This window comes from Muscardinus avellanarius (assembly GCF_963383645.1).
Source record: "Muscardinus avellanarius genome assembly, chromosome: 10".
NCBI lineage: Eukaryota > Metazoa > Chordata > Mammalia > Rodentia > Gliridae > Muscardinus > Muscardinus avellanarius.
In genome coordinates, this window is record NC_137796.1 from 55,607,084 (window position 1) to 55,624,750 (window position 17,667).

At 52.4% G+C, this 17,667-nt stretch overlaps 1 protein-coding gene across 1 annotated transcript; it reads left to right on the forward strand.

Annotated features, from left to right (window-relative positions):
* Positions 1-8,233: 8,233 nt before the first annotated feature.
* IRGC (immunity related GTPase cinema) lies at positions 8,234-9,628 on the forward strand (the record flags this gene model as incomplete). The annotated part of the gene is made up of 1 exon (XM_080702758.1): positions 8,234-9,628. One exon carries the CDS (start codon positions 8,234-8,236, stop codon positions 9,626-9,628), a length of 1,395 nt encoding a protein of 464 aa, XP_080558884.1.
* Between the last annotated feature and the right edge of the window lie 8,039 nt (positions 9,629-17,667).

The window sequence follows — 17,667 nt, forward strand, 5'->3', positions numbered from 1 at the left end:
CAAATGTGACTCCAGGCTGGGAGTGGGACACACGCCTGTGCTTGGGAGGCTGAGATAGGGGGGTCACGGGTTCAAGGCTAGCCTCAGCAGCTTAATGAGACCCTGTTTCAAAATAACAATAATAATAAAAAATAGGATAGAGGGTGTAGCTTAGAGATAGAATGTCTCTGGGTTCAATCTCCAGCCTCTCTCCTCTCTGTCTCTGTCTCTCTCTCTCTTTCTTTCTCTTACACACACACACACACACACACACACACACACACACACACACAAGAACCGAGTGTGGTTGGCACACACATGTAATCCCAGTAGTTGAGAGGCTGAGAGAGGAGGATTGCAGGTTCAGGGCCAGCCTCAGAAATTCAACGAGGTCCTCAACAACCTAGCAAGACTCTATTCTAAAATAAAAATAAATAGCCGGGCGTGGTGGCGCACGCTTGTAATCCCCGCGCTTGGGAGGTGGAGACAGGAGGATCGCGCAGGTTCGAAGCCAGCCGTGCTGGCTTAAGAGACCCTGTTTCCAAAAAAAATAGGTCTGGGAGTGTAGCCCGGATATCGAAGGGCTTCCAGGAACCCCAGTACCACCAAATAAATAAATAAATAAATAAATAAATAAATAAATAAATAAATAAATAAAAAGGGCTGGGAGTGTAGCTTAGAGGTAGAATCCTCCCCAGCAATCCCCAGATCCACAAAACAAAACAAAAAAACCCAACAGCAAACCAACAACAACACTGAGACAGGTTTGCGGCCAGCCTCAGCAACTTGTGAGGCCCTCTGCAACTTAGTGGGACAGTGTCTCAAAATAAAGAATAAATTAGGGCTGGGGTGTAGCTCAAGGTAGAATGCCCCTGGGTTCCATCCCCAGTACCACAAATAACAACAACTAAAGCGACTCCAAAGAATGAGACTGGAGTTGTTCTGGGGCCAGCTGAGCTAACCGAGTTCCCTTTTGCATTTTCCCATTTATACGTACATCAGACTGACATTTGATAAAGATCTGTTTTCTAAATAAGTTTCCCAAGAACTCCTTCAGTAACTGTAAAAGTTGAAGCGATAAGAAAATATCATGTCATCATTTTATTGGTAACATTTTTTGTTGTTGTTGTTGTTGTTAGTGGGACCAAAAAGGATGTGCCTGACAACCGGTGGCACCTTAGATCTAATTATACGCGGGGCCTTTGAAGGAGGAATGAGTAAATGTGAGCCTCTCGTTCATCCCTGTCATCCTCTCCACCAGCCTCAGCTCCTGTTTTTATTTTATTTTTTTTTATTTTTTGCAGCTCAGGGGATGGAACCCAGGGCCTCCTGCTTGCTAAACACACACTCTGCCACTGAGCTGCACCCCCAGCCCCAGCCCCAGCTCCTGGCTTTGATGTCTGTCTTAGGATGACAGAAGGACAGAATTCTACTCCCAGTCAAAGCGCAACTGATGTGCTTTAAAACGGTGCTCTGAGCCCTCCTGTAATCCCAGTACTTGGGAGGCCGAGACAGGAGGATTGCAGGCTTAAGGACAGCCTCAATAAGTAGTGAGAATCTCAGCAACCTAGAGAGATCCTGTTTCAAAATAAAAATAGTAAAGGGTAGCCGGGCGTGGTGGCGCACGCTTGTCATCCCCGCGCCTGGGAGGCGGAGACAGGAGGATCGCGCAGGTTCGAAGCCAGCTGCGCTGCTGGCTTAGGAGACCCTGTTTCCAAATAAAAAGTATAAAATAGATCTGGGAGTGTAGCCCGGAGGTAGAAGGGCTTCCAGGAACCCCAGTACCACCAAAAAAAAAAAAAAAAAAGTAAAGTAAAAAAAAAAAAAAGATGGGGCCTGAAGGGGATATAGGCCTGAAGGGAGATGTAGCTTGGAAGAAGAATGCCCTTGGGTTTACTCCCTGGTACCAAAATACATCATACCTAACATACATACATGCGTGCATACATAGCTGTCGAACATTCGGGGAGGGCACACATTCGCATAACTAATGAGCTCTTCTGCCTGTGTGACCATGTCAGTCGACCCCCACTGGCCCATGAGTCTGAGAAGAGCAGGAATTTGCGTGAGTCACATCTGTGGACCAGTACAGGCCTGGCCTCGGCTCAAGACTGAACTCACCTCTGTGGAATGACCGGATACCAAGTGCATGGTTGGATGAAGGAACGCTCTCTCTCAGCTCAGGGGCTTTGGGTAGGCGACCCCCTAGAGGGCAGGGTTCACGGGTTCACTCCTACCCGTCTTGCATAGCTCGGCTGCAGACCCTGGCGCCAGGCTGGGTCACACACCCACTTTGTGCTCCCATGCCCCTCTGGGGTCCCCCATTCCTGTCCTGCACACGCTGGGTGGTCATTATCCTGCAGTGGATCGGACTCTCCCACTGGACTCCTTTGGGGACAGAGCCCAGGGCTGTCTTGGTCATTGCTGCATTTCCAGCACCCAGCCCAGGATGGGGACTGGAGGGACGTGGATGATAAATAAAGAGCAAAGATGGGGCCTGAAGGGGATATGGTAGATGAAGAGGAAAGGGGAAGACAGGCACGGTGGTACTGGAATCCCAGTACCTGGAAGGCTGAGATAGGAGGATTGTAGGTTCGAGGCACAGGGAGTGGAACCCAGAGGCTTTCTACCTCCGGGCTATACTCCCAGACCTATTTTATATTTTATTAGAAACAGGGTCTCACTAAGTTGCTGAGAGCCTCACTAAGTAGCTGAGGCTGGCTTCGAACCTGTGCGATCCTCCTGTCTCAGCCTCCCAAGCGCGGGGATTACAAGCCTGTGCCACCACGCCCGGCTGCAAGGCCCTGTTCTAAAAACAAAAAATAATTTAAACAGGGCGAAGGTATAGTTCAGAGGTAGAATGCTCCTACACACACACACACACACACACACACACACACACACACACACACACCAGGAGAGGAGGGAGGCTTGGCAGGTGCGGAGGGGCTGCAGACTCTGGCCAGTGCTGTCAGGAGTGGGGATGAGGGCCTGGGAGCATGCCAGCCTGCCTCAGGGTGTGTGTGTGGGGTTCTCCATAGCTCCCTGTCTTGGCCCTCTGTCACTTTGGGGTACTACCGTATACTTGTCCTCAGACCTGGAATCCCCTCCACCCCCCGGGGAAGTGCCTGGATTCAAGGGGGCCTCTGGGGCCCTGGCTCAGAGCTGGAGAGCCTGGGTGGATCATGCTCATGGGTGGATACAGGAAGCTTCAGGGAACATGGTCTGTACATGCTACTGTGTATAATTGTGTTGCTCAAGGTCAGCAAGTCTGCGTACGTCTGAGTGTGTGTGTGTGTGTGTGTGTGTGTGTGTGTGTGTTGTGGTAATCAGGATTAAACCCAGGGGTGCCCTACCACTGAACTACACCCCACAGTCCTTTTTGTTTTTCTTTAAAACAGGGTCTTGCTGGGTTGCCAAGGCTGGCTTTGAATGTGCAATCCTCCTGTCTCAGGCCCCCAAATCCTGGGGTTCCAAGTGTGTGCCACCACACCTGGCTAGTCTTTGTTTTTGTTTGTGGTGCTGAGGATTGAATTCAGGGGCATTCTACCTCGGAACTACACCACCAGCCCTTTTTATTTTGAAACCGGGTCTTACTAGGTTACTGAGGGTCTCACTAAGTTACTGAGGCCTGGCTACAAACCTGCAACCCTTCAGCCTCAGCCTCCCAAAGCCTCTGGGATCACAAGAGTGCGCCAGTGTGCCCAGTCGGAAATGTGTTTTTTGAGGCTTGTGTATCCATGGGTTTGTTTAAGGATTCTGTATTTGGCGATCTTTCTGTGTCTTTCCTTCTCCTCTTGGGCCAGGCGTGTGTGTCAGTGAATTTGAGGAAGGAGTCTTGGGTATATGGAGGTCTGCGGGTTTGGCAGCTGGGAATGTCTGAGAATATTTTTAAATCTCTTGGTCTCTGCATTTGCATGTCAGCAAGAATACAGACAAGCCTGTTGTCTGTCGGCCTGTATTTCTCGCTTGCCTGTGGCTTAAGAAGGCTGGACTGTGTGGTCAGCAGATCACCTCTGTCCCTGCTCTGGGGGTGGAGACGCAAACCAGTCTATTTCCTTTCTGGGACTCGGTCTCCTTCTCAGTTGTTTTTGGAGGCTTCTGTCCAGAACTGACCTACAGATGTCAGCAAAATCCGTAAGTAGTGGAAGGCTGTGGTACAGCCCAGAAAACGGGGCTGTGGGAAGCCCCGGGGGAGGCCGGCCTGGGCAGAGAAGCCAGGAAGGAGACCAGACGGCGGGTTGTCAAAGGATCAGAGGCCAAAGGGGATGCAAGGGGAGGCCACAGGACAAGGACAGGGTCCAGGGAGCTGCTGGGGCTGGTGTCCCTGGTGGGCTGGGCTTCAGGTGACTCAGTTCCCCTCCTTGTGTGTCCCAGCCCCACCTCTTGGTTCCCACCCATGATCCTGCCTCTGAATCAGTTTTCTGTAGCTCATGGCTGGCGCTGTGTTCCCACTTGGTCTCTTGTCTGCGTTTTTTTTTTTTTTTTTTAATTGGGGTGCTGGGGATTGAACCCAGGGGCATTCTACCTCCGAGCTACACCCCCAGCCCAAATTTTTATTTTTTCTTTTTTCGTGTGGTATTGGAGATGGAATCCAGGGGCTACATTCCCAGACCTATTTTTTTATATTTTATTTGGAAACAGGGTCTCGCTAAGTTGCTGAGAGCCTCACTAAGTAGCTGAGGCTGGCTTCAAACCTGTGCGATCCTCCTGTCTCAGCCTCCCAAGTACTGAAATTACAAGTGTGTGACACCATGCCCAGCTTATCCATCCATCCTTTCTTTCTTCCTTCCTTTCTTTCTTTCTTTCTTTCTTTCTTCTTTCTTTTTGTGGTACTGGGAGTGGAACCTAGGGGCTTTCTTTCTACCTTCGGGCTATACTCCCAGACCTATTTTATACCCTACTTGGAAACAGGGTCTCACTAAATTGCTGAGAGCCTCACTATTCGAACCTGTTCAATCCTCCTGTCTTAGCCTCCCACATGCAGGGATTACAAGCATGTACCACCACGCCTGGCTTTATTATTCTTTATTTTTGAAACAGGGCCTCACTAAATTGTGGAAGGCCTCAATAAGTAGCTGAGGCTGGCCACGAGCCCAGATCCTCCTGTCTCAGCCTCCCCAGTACTGGGATTACAAGCGTGCGCTACCACACCGGCTTCTTGTTTTCTTTCTGACCTTCTTGATTTTTCTCTTGGGGATTCTCTTTGTCGCCCAACCCCACCCCCTTTTCTCTATTTATTTTTTGGGAGTCCTAGGGATTGACCCCAGTGGCATTCTACCTCCAAGCTACACCCTCAGCCCTTTTTATTTTCTAAAATTTGAGATGGCGTCTACCTCAGTTGCTGAGGGACTCACTAAGTTGCTGAGGCTGGCTTTGAACCTGTGATCCTCCTGTCTCAGCTTCCCAAGTACTGGGATTACAAGCCCACAATGCCACACCTGGCCCAAGGGGATAGTTTTAGATCTGGCCCATCCCTGCTGTTTCCTCTCCTCTCAGCCAGCACTTGCCAAGCTAAATCACTACATGCGTGCTACCTCGTGGGACGGGCAGGTGCCTAGATGGTGCAGTGAAAGACCAGTGAATGGCCTATTTGGCAAACTGAGGGTCCCCTGGGTGGGGGTGCAGTGGTGGGTGAGTCCAGGCCCTCATGTTTTGTATTTGGGACTTTATCTGGGGGAGGGGTGATAGAGACCAAGGAGGGTTTTGAAGGAATTGGGGTATTGCAAAGGTGTCTCTGGGCGATGGAGGGCCCAGTGTGACCATGTGGTGGCCCTCGGAGCAGCTGGGGGTGGGGCCCCTGCTCCCCCAGTCCCCGCCCCCTGACATCACTGTTACATTATTGCACCAGGCCTGGCTGACCAATAGGCTGCTGCTGGTTGTTATAATGGGTCCTAGCAACGGGCTCTGACCTTGGGCTAAGGGGAGGAGAGCCCACCAGCAGGGAGAGTGTGAGGGGAGGGAGAGCCTGCAGGGCAGGTGAGTCTCGGGCAGGGTGGAGGGAGGGCCCAGGGGCTGTGCTTCCGAGGGTCCCAATTCTGACACTCTAGGCCCTAATTCCGGTCCCACCAGCCACTGACCATTTGCTGCTGGGACTGGTCCTAGGCTCCCATGGTCCCCCTCCCCAGGCCCTACCCTGAGGTGGGTTAGGGAGAGGAATGGGTAGAGCTCGGTGGGGGAACGCAGGGATTGGAATCCATCTGGTGGGAACAGGGTGATTGGACTGATTTCTGCAGGGACTGTGGAGGGCCAGCCGAGGATGGGTGGGGGCTCTGGGGACCAAGGAGACAAGGCATGTGGCCAAAGGGGAAGCAGCTTTCAGGAGAGCAAAGGAGCCCAGGGACCTGGGTTCGAGTCTTGGCTGGGCCTAGGTGGGCAGGCAGTCCTTGTTTTATCTGAGCCTCTTTCTGTCGGTGGGTTGATCACAGGCAGGAGCCATGAGTATCTCTCCTGGGACTTTGGAATGAGTCAATTTACTGTTGAGGTGATGGACCAGTAGGAGAGTGAATGGGAAAAGAGAGAGCCAAGAAGGTGCCACGGTGGGAGGATGGGATCTCAGGAGAGACCATCATGAAGCCTCTAGGGACGGGAGGAGAAACTGAGGCCCAGAAGCCAAGGGAATCACCCTAGGAAGGCAGGCCTGTGGGTTGAATGAAAAGGACTCCCTATGCCTGGCTCCTTCTACAGGCAGAACTAAGAATATCTTCAAAGTTGGTCTAGGAAGTGGGGGATAGTGGCGCACACCTGTAATCCCAGTTCTTGGGAAGCTGAGACAGGAGGATCCCAGGTTCGAGACTAGCCTCAGCAGTTTAGTGAGACCCTCAGCAACCTAGCAAGACTCTTTTTTCCAAACAAAACATAAGAAGGGCTGGGGGTATAGCTCAAAGGTAGAATGCCCCTGGGCTCAAAAAAAAAAAAAAAAGTTGGCCTAGGGTTAGCTAGACGGTCACATGATTGTCACAGCAACTCTGTGAGGTGGAGAGGCCGTGGCCCAGGCTTGCTTAAAGTCACACAGCGAGGAGTGTTAATAATAATAATCAGGATAATGCTAATAACAGAGCGCCTGCTGTGTACCGGGCGCTGCTTTAAATGTCATAATTCACTTAATTCTCAGCAACTCCAGGAGATGGTTTGCTATTATAGTTATTATCCATATCCTACAGATGAAGGGAGTGAGGCAGAGAGTGAAGAAACTTGCCCTGTGGCTCAGCGAGCTCGTGGCAGAGCCAAGGGTTTGCTCTGGGGGTGGGGTCCCCTACCCTTTGTTTCATGCTGCCCCCCAATAATACCAACGGGACCACAGCTGATCTCTACCTCAGGCTGGGAGCTGGGCTTAAGCCCTTTCTGGTACAGGCCAGGTACGAGGCCCAGACCAAATGAAACTGGGTGCCTCTGGTTCAAATATGATTAGTGTGTGTGTGTGTGTGTGCATGTGTGTGTGGGGGGGCGGGGGTACTGGAGATTTAAGTCCAGGGTAGAATACACTCCTGGCTATTTTATTTTATTTATTTTTTTGGTGGTACTGGGGTTCCTGGAAACCCTTCTACTTCCGGGCTACACTCCTAGATCTATTTTCTTTTCTTATATTTTTATTTGGAAACAGGGTCTCAAGCCAGCGCGGCTCCTGTCTCCGCCTCCCAAGCGCGGGGATTACAAGCGTGCGCCACCACGCCCGGCGTAATTTTTTCTTTTGAAACAGGGTCTCACTAAGTTGCTGAAGCTGGCCTTACACCTGTGATCCTCCTATCTCAGCCTCCCATGTACTGAGATTACAGGTGTGCGCCACCATGGCCGGCTTCGGATATTATGGTTTCATTTATTGTCAGCAGAGAGGGCACATGCCCACTCATAGAACTGGCTCCCTTCGTAGGTTACCTCACACACCCCTGACAGTGCCTCAGAAGGTAGCTTAGTGATGGCACCCGTTACCCAGAGAAGTGAACGGGCACCAAGAGGGGTTTCATTTCTGCCCCAGGTCCACCTGGAAAGTTAGTGGCAGAGATGGGATGTGAGCCTGGGCCTTCAGGACCGCAAAGCCTCCTAACCGGCCACTAAATGTACCCCGGGGGAGGGTCTTAAGAGAAACAGCTGTGGGGTTCCAAAGGGACTGCCTTCACATGCTTGGTATCTCTCTCCCCACCCCCCACCAAGGCCCACGAGGTGTGAACAGCTCCCTTCTACTCCGCAGACGCTGAGGATCACGCGTCCTGTGACTCTCCCCCATCCCCTGCCGCGCTCTGAACCACTGGTCACCATGGCCACTTCCAAGTTGCCGGCGGTGCCCGGGGAAGAGGAAACCACCATCCTCATGGCCAAGGAAGAGCTGGAGGCCCTGCGCACAGCCTTTGAGTCTGGTGACATTCCCCAGGCGGCCTCTCGCCTCCGAGAGCTACTGGCCTCCTCGGAGAGCTCCCGGCTGGAGGTGGGAGTCACGGGCGAATCGGGGGCCGGCAAATCGTCCCTCATCAATGCCCTGCGTGGCCTGGGGGCCGAGGACCCTGGCGCGGCTCTCACAGGTGTCGTGGAGACCACCATGCAACCTTCGCCCTACCCGCACCCACAGTTTCCTGACGTGACCCTGTGGGACCTGCCAGGGGCCGGCACTCCGGGCTGCCCGGCTGACAAGTACCTGAAGCAGGTGGACTTTGGCCGCTACGACTTCTTCCTACTGGTCTCGCCCCGCCGCTGTGGGGCCGTGGAGACCCGCCTGGCCTCCGAGATCCTGCGCCAGGGCAAGAAGTTCTACTTTGTGCGCACCAAGGTGGATGAGGATCTGGCGGCCACACGTACCCAGCGACCCTCGGGCTTCAGCGAGGTGACCGTCCTGCAGGAGATCCGCGAGCACTGTGCCGAGCGCCTGCGGGTGGCCGGCGTGACCGAACCCCGCATCTTCCTGGTGTCGAACCTCTCGCCGACCCGCTACGACTTCCCGATGCTCATGTCCACCTGGGAGCATGACCTGCCTGCCCACAGGCGCCACGCCGGCCTGCTATCGCTGCCTGATATCTCGCTGGAGGCCCTGCAGAAAAAGAAGGACATGCTTCAGGAGCAGGTGCTCAAGACGGCCCTGGTGTCCGGTGTCATCCAGGCCCTGCCGGTGCCTGGGCTGGCAGCCGCCTACGATGATGCCCTGCTCATCCGCTCACTGCGTGGCTACCACCGCAGCTTTGGCCTAGATGACGACTCGCTGGCCAAGCTGGCCGAGCAGGTGGGCAAGCAGGCCGGGGACTTGCGCTCGGTCATCCGCTCCCCGCTGGCCAACGAGGTCTCTCCCGAGACGGTCCTGCGGCTCTACTCGCAGTCTTCGGACGGTGCCATGCGGGTGGCCCGTGCCTTCGAGAAGGGCATCCCTGTGTTCGGCACGCTGGTGGCAGGTGGCATCAGCTTTGGCACCGTCTACACCATGCTCCAGGGTTGCCTCAACGAGATGGCTGAGGATGCCCAGAGGGTTCGCATCAAGGCCCTGGAGGAGGACGAGCCCCAGTCAGAGGTCAGCCTGGAGGCGGCTGGTGACAGTGGCGTGGAAAAGCGGGGATCCGGGGAGGGAGGCAGCGAGGAAGCCCCGCTCTCTGCCCGCAGGAAGCTCGGCCTCCTTCTCAAGTACATTCTCGACAGCTGGAAGAAGCGCGACTTGTCAGAAGAGAAATAAAAGTACAGCCTACCCCGCCTCACCCACAAACCAAGCCTTAACAAAACCAGCCAAACAAGGCCAATGTGCAAATGAGAGCTGCCTTTGCTGCAGTTGCTGTGGGCCGGGGAGGGGCGGAGCCGGACTAGGGCAGGGGAGGAGGGGGCGCTGTGGAGGGGCAGGAGGGAGGCTGGAGTAGGCCTGGGTCTAAGAGGGAAATACCAAATTGACCCTGGGTGAGGGGTGTGGGTGATGGAGCTGGGACTCCTTGGTGGTATCTCTCTCCCCCATCCCCATGTGGCCAAGGGGAATCTTGTACTACTACGTGGCCCAGTTTCACAACAGGAGCCAATTATTGACCACTGTGGGTGGCCAAGTGGTGACCAGGTCCTGCTAAGGTACTTAATGTTAGTTGGTGCTGGGGCTGAACACATGCCCTACCACTGAGCTCTGTCCGGAGCCCCTGTATTTAAAAGTTTTGATCCCGTGTCCCCTTCTGACAACCCCCATATCCCGGAGTCCACCTCTGGAGAGGCAACTAGTGGGTGTTTGGGGTTGGCACAATGGTGCCTAGCAACAGGGCTCAACAAGGCCATGCTGAGCCTGTCCTCCCTGGGTATGACGGTGGGTGCGGGGGTGGGAGTGGGGGTTCCCTGCCCTGTGGAGAGTGGAGAAGACACAGTGAGTGTGTGGGGCTAGGGGGTGAGTCGATGGTTTCCATTAGCATCAAATGGGAGCCCAGGGCAGTCTCTGTGATCCAGAGAGATGGGGTGTGCCGCTCTGTGAAGGTCCCCGTTGAAGTGTCTGGTGTGTCTGGGAGGTTCGCCATTCAGCCACAGCTACGGGGGGGGGGGGGGGGGGAGGCTGATATGGCCTGGACCGCCCTCAGGGGAGTCCCAGGAAAGCCTGGCTGGGGTGGAGGGAAGGTGAAAGCCCGGCCAGCTCAGGGAGAAAGGTAACGGGAGAGGAGTCCACTCCAAGGCTCTGTCTCCTCCTCCATGTAGGGCTGAGGAGGAAGGCTGGGCGAGGGTCCAGCCTGGGTGGTTGGTTCCATTGTGAGATAATCTTCCAAGGGTCATGAAGCTCATGAAAAGCTTCTGGAAGCCGTTGTACAAGGCAGATGGGGGACTGTGGCGCCAGGGAAGTGGCCTTACCCCTAGGCGCACACATCTACTCGCTGCTGATTTCAAGTCCTGGTGATGGTTCTAGCCTCAAATTACCCCTAACTCTGGAATGAGGTTCAGATGGAGGGTATGCTTTTATCCCAGGGCGTACTTGGGGTGCACAAAGCCTCCCCTCTTCCTGGGAGGCCTTTGCTAGAATGACTTGGGGTTCACATGGGCCTTTCTGCACCAAAAGGGGTACAGGGGATTGTGGTAGGGAAATCCTGGACTTCCCTCTCCAGATGGTGCCTTTTAAATTTGTGCTCCAAACCAGCCTACTTCCTTGTGCCTGTGGACTCTAGACGTCACCTTGTCATCCTTGTTACGGTGAAAGATGAGTGTTACTGTTTGAGAGTGAGGGTTACCGTTTAGGGGAACAGTCCCCGGGGACCTTTATTAGACCCCCCGGAAACAATTACCCTCAAAAAAGCCGTGGGTTCTTGTCCTGAGCTAAGGATAGATATACAATAGCCCAGACTCTTGCTGAATATTTAAAGGAGTTTATTAAAAAGATTGAAATACAGAAGACAGTTACAGCCCTATGCCATTCAGGAGTGGCATGGGGGGGGTGTTTCGAATGAATTCACCGAAATACGAAACCCGGAACAGCCTTTTTATAGACACGACATCCTCCATCTTGCTTTTTCCTACCTAACTCTGACATAGGTAAAGTCCCTCCCCTTGATTTTCCCGCTGCCGAGCTTTGGTCTACGCCCAGGTTTCTCCTTTCCCGAAGGTCATCCCCTCCTCCCATCCTAACTAGATTATCCATTATTATGTAAACCTGTCTTTAGAATGAGGAAGTCCTAGCTCCCCTTCTCTTCCCACTTATTAATTACCTTTAGCTAGGTTAATTTATGTTACAATAGCTGCTGCTTCTTGGCAGAAACCAAGCCCTTTCCTTCCACAGATCTCCTCCTCACCCAATTTTTGAAATATATTAATAATCAGAGCTTTCTCAAATATTTCTAGGCCATTCCCAATTCTGGTACAATCCTAGACACAGGACCCCCTGGCCCCACCTGGGGCTGGATTGGAAAGGTCAGGAATGAAAACCGTAGGCTCTCACCACTGGGCCCAAGGCTAAGCGGGGTGCAGCGGGTTACCTTTGTCTCTCTCCTGCCCTTCATCTCCCGCAGCCAACTGATCCCCATATCTTGCCCCTTCTGCTCCTTCCTCTCTCTGCTCCTCACCCTTGTCCAGACCTCTGCAGTCCCAGTTCTAGCTGGAGCCTCGCTCAGCCTCCTGCCTCGCCCTCAGGCTTATCACATTCCACACAGGACCACAGAAGGATCTTCCTCCCTCTCCTGCTTAAAACTTCCACAGCTACTCACAGACAACCACACTGCCCAGACCAATGATCCTTCCCCAGCCGGCCTCTGCCTGGACCTCATCAACAAACAGCAGAGCTGAGAGGACTCTGAAGAGTCGACTCTCCACTAAACAAGAAACTGTCCTCCGTCCTGTCCTGCCCCATACAGAAAGGGGAAATTAAAGGCTGAAATGGAGACATGGCCTATGTCACCCAGCAAGTCCCTGACATGGCAGGACTAAGTGTGGTCATGTGATCCCAGAACGTCTGCACTGTCTGTCCCTGACCTTCATCCCGGTGAGGACACCAAGGCCTGGAGGCAGGACAAGTCTTGGCTAGCAGTGTGTGGTCAGAAGCCAGGTTAAGAGGGCGGGAAATATTTTACAATGCACCAAACCTGTCAGGCCTTTGGCCTTTTTTCCTCTCTCCTTTCTTTCTTCCTTTCTTTCTTTCTTTCTTTCTTTCTTTCTTTCTTTCTTTCTTTCTTTCTTTCTTTCTTTCTACTAGGGATTGAACCCAGAGGCATTCTACCTCTGAGTTACATTCCCAGCCCCTTCCATTTATTATTTATTTATATTTATTTATTGTGGTACTGGGAATGGAACCCAGGGACATTCTACCTCTGAGCTACACCTCTCCAACCCTATTTTATATTCTTTATTTTGAAACAGGGTCTCATTAAGTTGCAGAGGGCCTCACTAAGTAGCCGAGGCTGGCCACGAACCCATCTCAGCTTCCCAAGTACTAGGATTACAAGCATGTGCCACCATGCCCGGCTCCTTTTATATTTTGAAACAGGATCTCCATAGGTTGATGAAAATCTCATTAACTTGCTGAGCCTGGTCTTGAACCTGCAATCCTCCCATCCCAGCCTCCCAAGCATGGGGTTACAAATGTGTGGCACCATGTTTGGCTTCATCAGGCCTTTTTTCCCCCCTCCAGGCCTGGGACTGCAGCACCCAGAGGTCTTGGCATGTAGTGGGTGTCGACTGTGGAATCATCAGGGGTTTTGTATAGCAGAAGAGACCTGAGAGAGCTAGCTAGTTCATGTCCTGACTTTGCAGTGGGTTGAAAGACATTTGCCAAGTGATTTTTACCTTCTTGGACTCAGTTTCCTGCTCTGTAGAATAGAGACTTAATGTGCATGTGCTTAGAACAGTGGGCTGGCACAGAGTAAATGTCAACTATGATGATCAGAGATGATGAAGGTCCCAGCTCTTAAAAACTGCCCTGTTTTGCCAATCATGGTTCCTGATGCATGGTAAATACCCAAACCCCTTTTATTTAAGAGTTTGAGTTGTAGAATCAGATCTCAGATCAATTCCCCTTCACGCCCACATGCTAGCTGGTGGCCCTGGGCAAGTTGTTCATCCTCTCAGTGCCAAATGTAGAGAGTCAGATTTCCCTGTCTGGGCTATTATGAGCCAGGAGTCTCTGGCAGCAATAAATAAATGTTAAGTAAAATAAAGCACTTAGCCCAGCATATTATTATTCTCTCAGTACTATTACTGGCAAAGTCTCAAATACTTGGGGCATGGTTGTGATTTCTCTTTAATTTGGTCTAGAGGTTTCTCGAGAGTAGACGTAAGCCAGCCACTCTCTAGGAAGGCACTCACCAGGGCAGTCAGGTTCAAGTCTGTGTGTCAGGTGAGACACAATGAGAAGGGGAAACCCAAATGCATAAAAGAGAAGAGATGTGTTACTCACAGGCTGATGAGAAGTCTGGAGGAGTGAGTGGGTGGGGAGCAAGTGAGCAAGAGAGGAAGGGAGGCTGGAAGGAGGGAAGGAGAGCTCGAGAGAGAGGGCCTGTGGACTATGCCTGTTTTTAAGGCCACTGGTGTTATCCCGAGGGTGTTGTGGATTGCCTAGTTTAATGGAAACACAATTGACCTGTAAGCTCAGCTACTGGGGAAGCCAAGGCAGGAGGTTCATAAGTTTGAGGCCATTTTGGGCAACTTAAGTGAGACCCTGTCTTAAAAAATTTAAAAAAAAGGGGGGGGGGTGTTGGTGACGTAGCCAAGTGGCAGAATATCCCTGGGTTCGATCTTCAGTGCTATAAAAAATAAAAATAATAAAGCTGGGCATGGTGGTACATGCTTGTAATTCTAGTACTTGGGAGGCTAAGGACAGGAAGATCACAGGTTCAAGATCAACCTCGGCAAGTTAGCAATGCCCTCTATCACTTAGGTAAGACCCTGTTTCAAAATAAAATATAAAAGAAATAGGGCTGGGGTGTGGTTTAGAAGCAGAATGCCCCTGGTTTAATCTCCAGTACCATAAAAATAGATAAATGCACCTGAAGAAAATGCACTTTAAGGGGGAACTTATTTACATGGCTGATGTCGACCATTAGGTTTTTTTCATGGTATCTGCTGTGGGCTGTGTTAGGATTTGGGTCAGTAGGATGAGGAACAAGCAGGATATATTCCAAAAAACCACAAGGAAGAAGAGGGTTCACCCAGACCAAGGTGACAAGGTACAACTGGATTTCAAACAACTTATGTCAGGCCTAAAAATAGATGCTGAGGCAGCAATATTGTCATTAATATTAAACAAATGTATGGTAGATATGCAGAGGGATCTAGACAAAGGGCAGCTCAGAAAATGCCCCCTTACCTGTTCTGTTGAAGGTCAAGTTCTGAAGACCAAGAACTAGGGGTCAGGCAGCCCACAGTGAAGCCCAGCCAAGCCTCAGCCAGTTCAAGATATTAAATCTGTTGCCAGAGGAGGTCAGGGCTCCGAAGGGCTCCAAGGCGGGGAACCTGCCAGCAGCAGCTGCCAAGTTGCAGGTCACATTTCATTTGCTGAAGAGCAGGAAGGACATGGGCTGAGCTGGGCTCAGGCAAGCTGACCTTTGTCAACCTCATCGAGGGGCTGGGAAACAAAGCCCCCAGCTCAGCGAGCACAATGTGGTTGGTGGAAAGGACCGTGGACCCTACGCTAAGCCTGCTCCTCAAGCACTCCCAAGTCACCTGGGGCCTGCTGGGCACTGGCACACCCACCTTTCAGGCTGGCAGAGGCCCTGATAGGTGGTGGGGACGACCTCATCACCACGCCCAGGTGGCTGTGAGACCCTGTGGCAGGGTGTTTCTGCCTCATCCACTCCCAGGTGGGCGTGGACTTTGCTGTTTCCCACTGAGAGCTCAGTCAGATCCCGGATGGCTGTCAGCAATAGCTGGAGAGTTAGGAGCAGGCTCTGGGGGCCAGCGTGGGTGGATCCTTGGAGGACTGCCTACCCCTTCCAGCTAAAGACCAAGGTGACAAAAGAAGTTGCCCAAGGCCATATTATATGACTAAACTAGGTCACACCTGAAATCACGCTTACCGCTAGCTACTATTTCTTGAGAACTGGATCTTCTCCATTGCTGACGACAGAGAACAATCACTTGCGTTATCTTTTATGTCCAGTCCTATATAGAAATGAAAATTTGGGACTTCACGGGTTAAGAGAAAAGGGTATGTATTTGCAGAGTCAGGGCAGCGCAGATGCTCATGCCCAGCGCAGATCTGGCAATGGTGCAGTGATCGTACCTTGTTTTAGAGCTAGGAAAACAGAAGCCCAGAGGTTTGGTAACTTGCCCAAGCCCACACAGGTAGGGAGGCTGGGATATGAACCGAGGCAGCCTGGCCCCGGGGCTGACATTCTTAAGCCACACGCTGTGCTCATGGCAAGGCGGAGCCCAGACAGCCGGCCTCGGTGTGCTCCAGGGTGGAACTGAGTGGCGCTGTGCTTCTGGGAGTGGAAGGTAGAAAGGAACCCAAGGTCACCCTGTTCCTCATGGCTGCATCGTGCAAGGGTGACTTCCCCAAGCTGGAAGAGACAATGGTGAAGGACCGCAGAGCTGCAGGCAGCATTTCTGGGGGACCTGCCCAATATCAGGCGGCCCATCCTAGAGGCCTGCCTGCAGCAGTACACCTGCCTGGTGTTCACCGTGGCCTGCGGCATCAGCCTGAGTGCTGTGCGGTGTGTGAGGAACGGCCTGCAACCTGCACACACTCACCAACTCCCTGGAAGGCCACCACCACAGCCTGCCCACCAGGTCAAGCTTGCTGAGCAGATGGGCCAGCCCTCCTCGAAACCCTGGCAAGAGTACTGGTGTGTGGTCCAAGGTCACCAAGGCACTGGTGGCAGAGATGCCAAGCCTGGCTCCCAAAGGTGCTTCTGTACTCACCATCCCGGGCACCGGGCTGCCTGTGGCATCTCCCTCCCCACCATCTACCAGCTGCTTTGGCCAGCCCTGGACTCAGCAACCAACGACACCCAGAGTGAGCTGATTAGGCCTTCCTCTACGGCACCAACTGCCCACCAGACCCTGGGTGAACGTGGCCGTATCGGCCTGAGCCCAGCGAGGGCTAGGACAAGCTCTCTGTGGCCAGGCTTTGCGGGGTTACAGGGACTTCAACTCTGGCACCAGGTCAGGGTGCTGTTTCATGCTGGCCTTTGCTCTGCCACTCACTGCTCTCCTTCTCTGGCCACTGGGCTCACTCTGGCGAACCCCACGCCAACCAGCAGACCCCTGGAGGGGACAAGACAGACAGGGAAGGACTCAGCTGTCTAGCTTGAAGGGGCAGTTAGGAGGGTTTCTGCACAGATTGGGAACAGGGTAAAGGACTTAGAAATATTTCTGGAAGAGAGCAGCAAATGCCAGAGCTCTGGAGGGGCTTGAGGATCGTGGGGACATTGGGATATGGATAGAGGGGAGTCGGGAAGTGACAGGGCCAGAAAGTCCTCCTGCCTCCCAGAGTTTGGCCCTGCCCTCAATACCTGTAGGGACTCCCTACTCCTGGCCTGCTGACCACTTACTTCTTTGCCCAACCCCTTCCCCAACCCCAGTGGTGTTTTTTTTCCTGAAACGGTCACCAGGACAAGATGGGTGAGCCTGAGAGGAAGATGCCTGGAGATGACACGGCAGACTGGACAGGCTGCTCGAAAGGCACGACTCGTAGGCAGGACTACTGAGGCGGCTAGAGCAATTTGGAGACAGAGTTTAGGAAACACTGAACTAAGATTAGGGACTGTATTTAACAAAACAGGTGAGGCTTGGTTCTACATTGAAATGTACAGTGCAGTGAAACCAGGAGCATTTTACATCTGAGCTAATGCCTCCAGTTTTTTTTTTTTTTTTTTTTTTTTTTTTTTTTTTTTAAATTTGGAAACAAGGTCTTGCTAAGTTGCTGTAGGCCTCACTAAGTGGCAGAGGCTATCCTTGAACCTGCAATCCTCCTGACTGTCTTAGCCTCCCAAGTACTGAGATTTTAAGTGTGAGCCACCACACCTGGCTGGGGCTGCTGTTTTTAAGTAAGAGTAGATGGAGATAAAAAGCAAAGACAGACACCATATTTAGTCACTGCAGGCATTGTCTGTAAGGGCATATGGTAAGGTATCTAAACTAAGGGGAAGTACCATATATTTTACTAAGGATAAATTCTACTAATGTTTAAAAACAAAAGTAGAAGCTGGGCCTTGTGGCACATGACTGTAATCCTAGTACTTGAGAGGCTGAGAAAGGAGGATCACAGGTTCACGGCCAGCCCTAGCACTTAGGCCCTCTACAACTTAGTGAAACCCTGTTTCAAAATTAAAA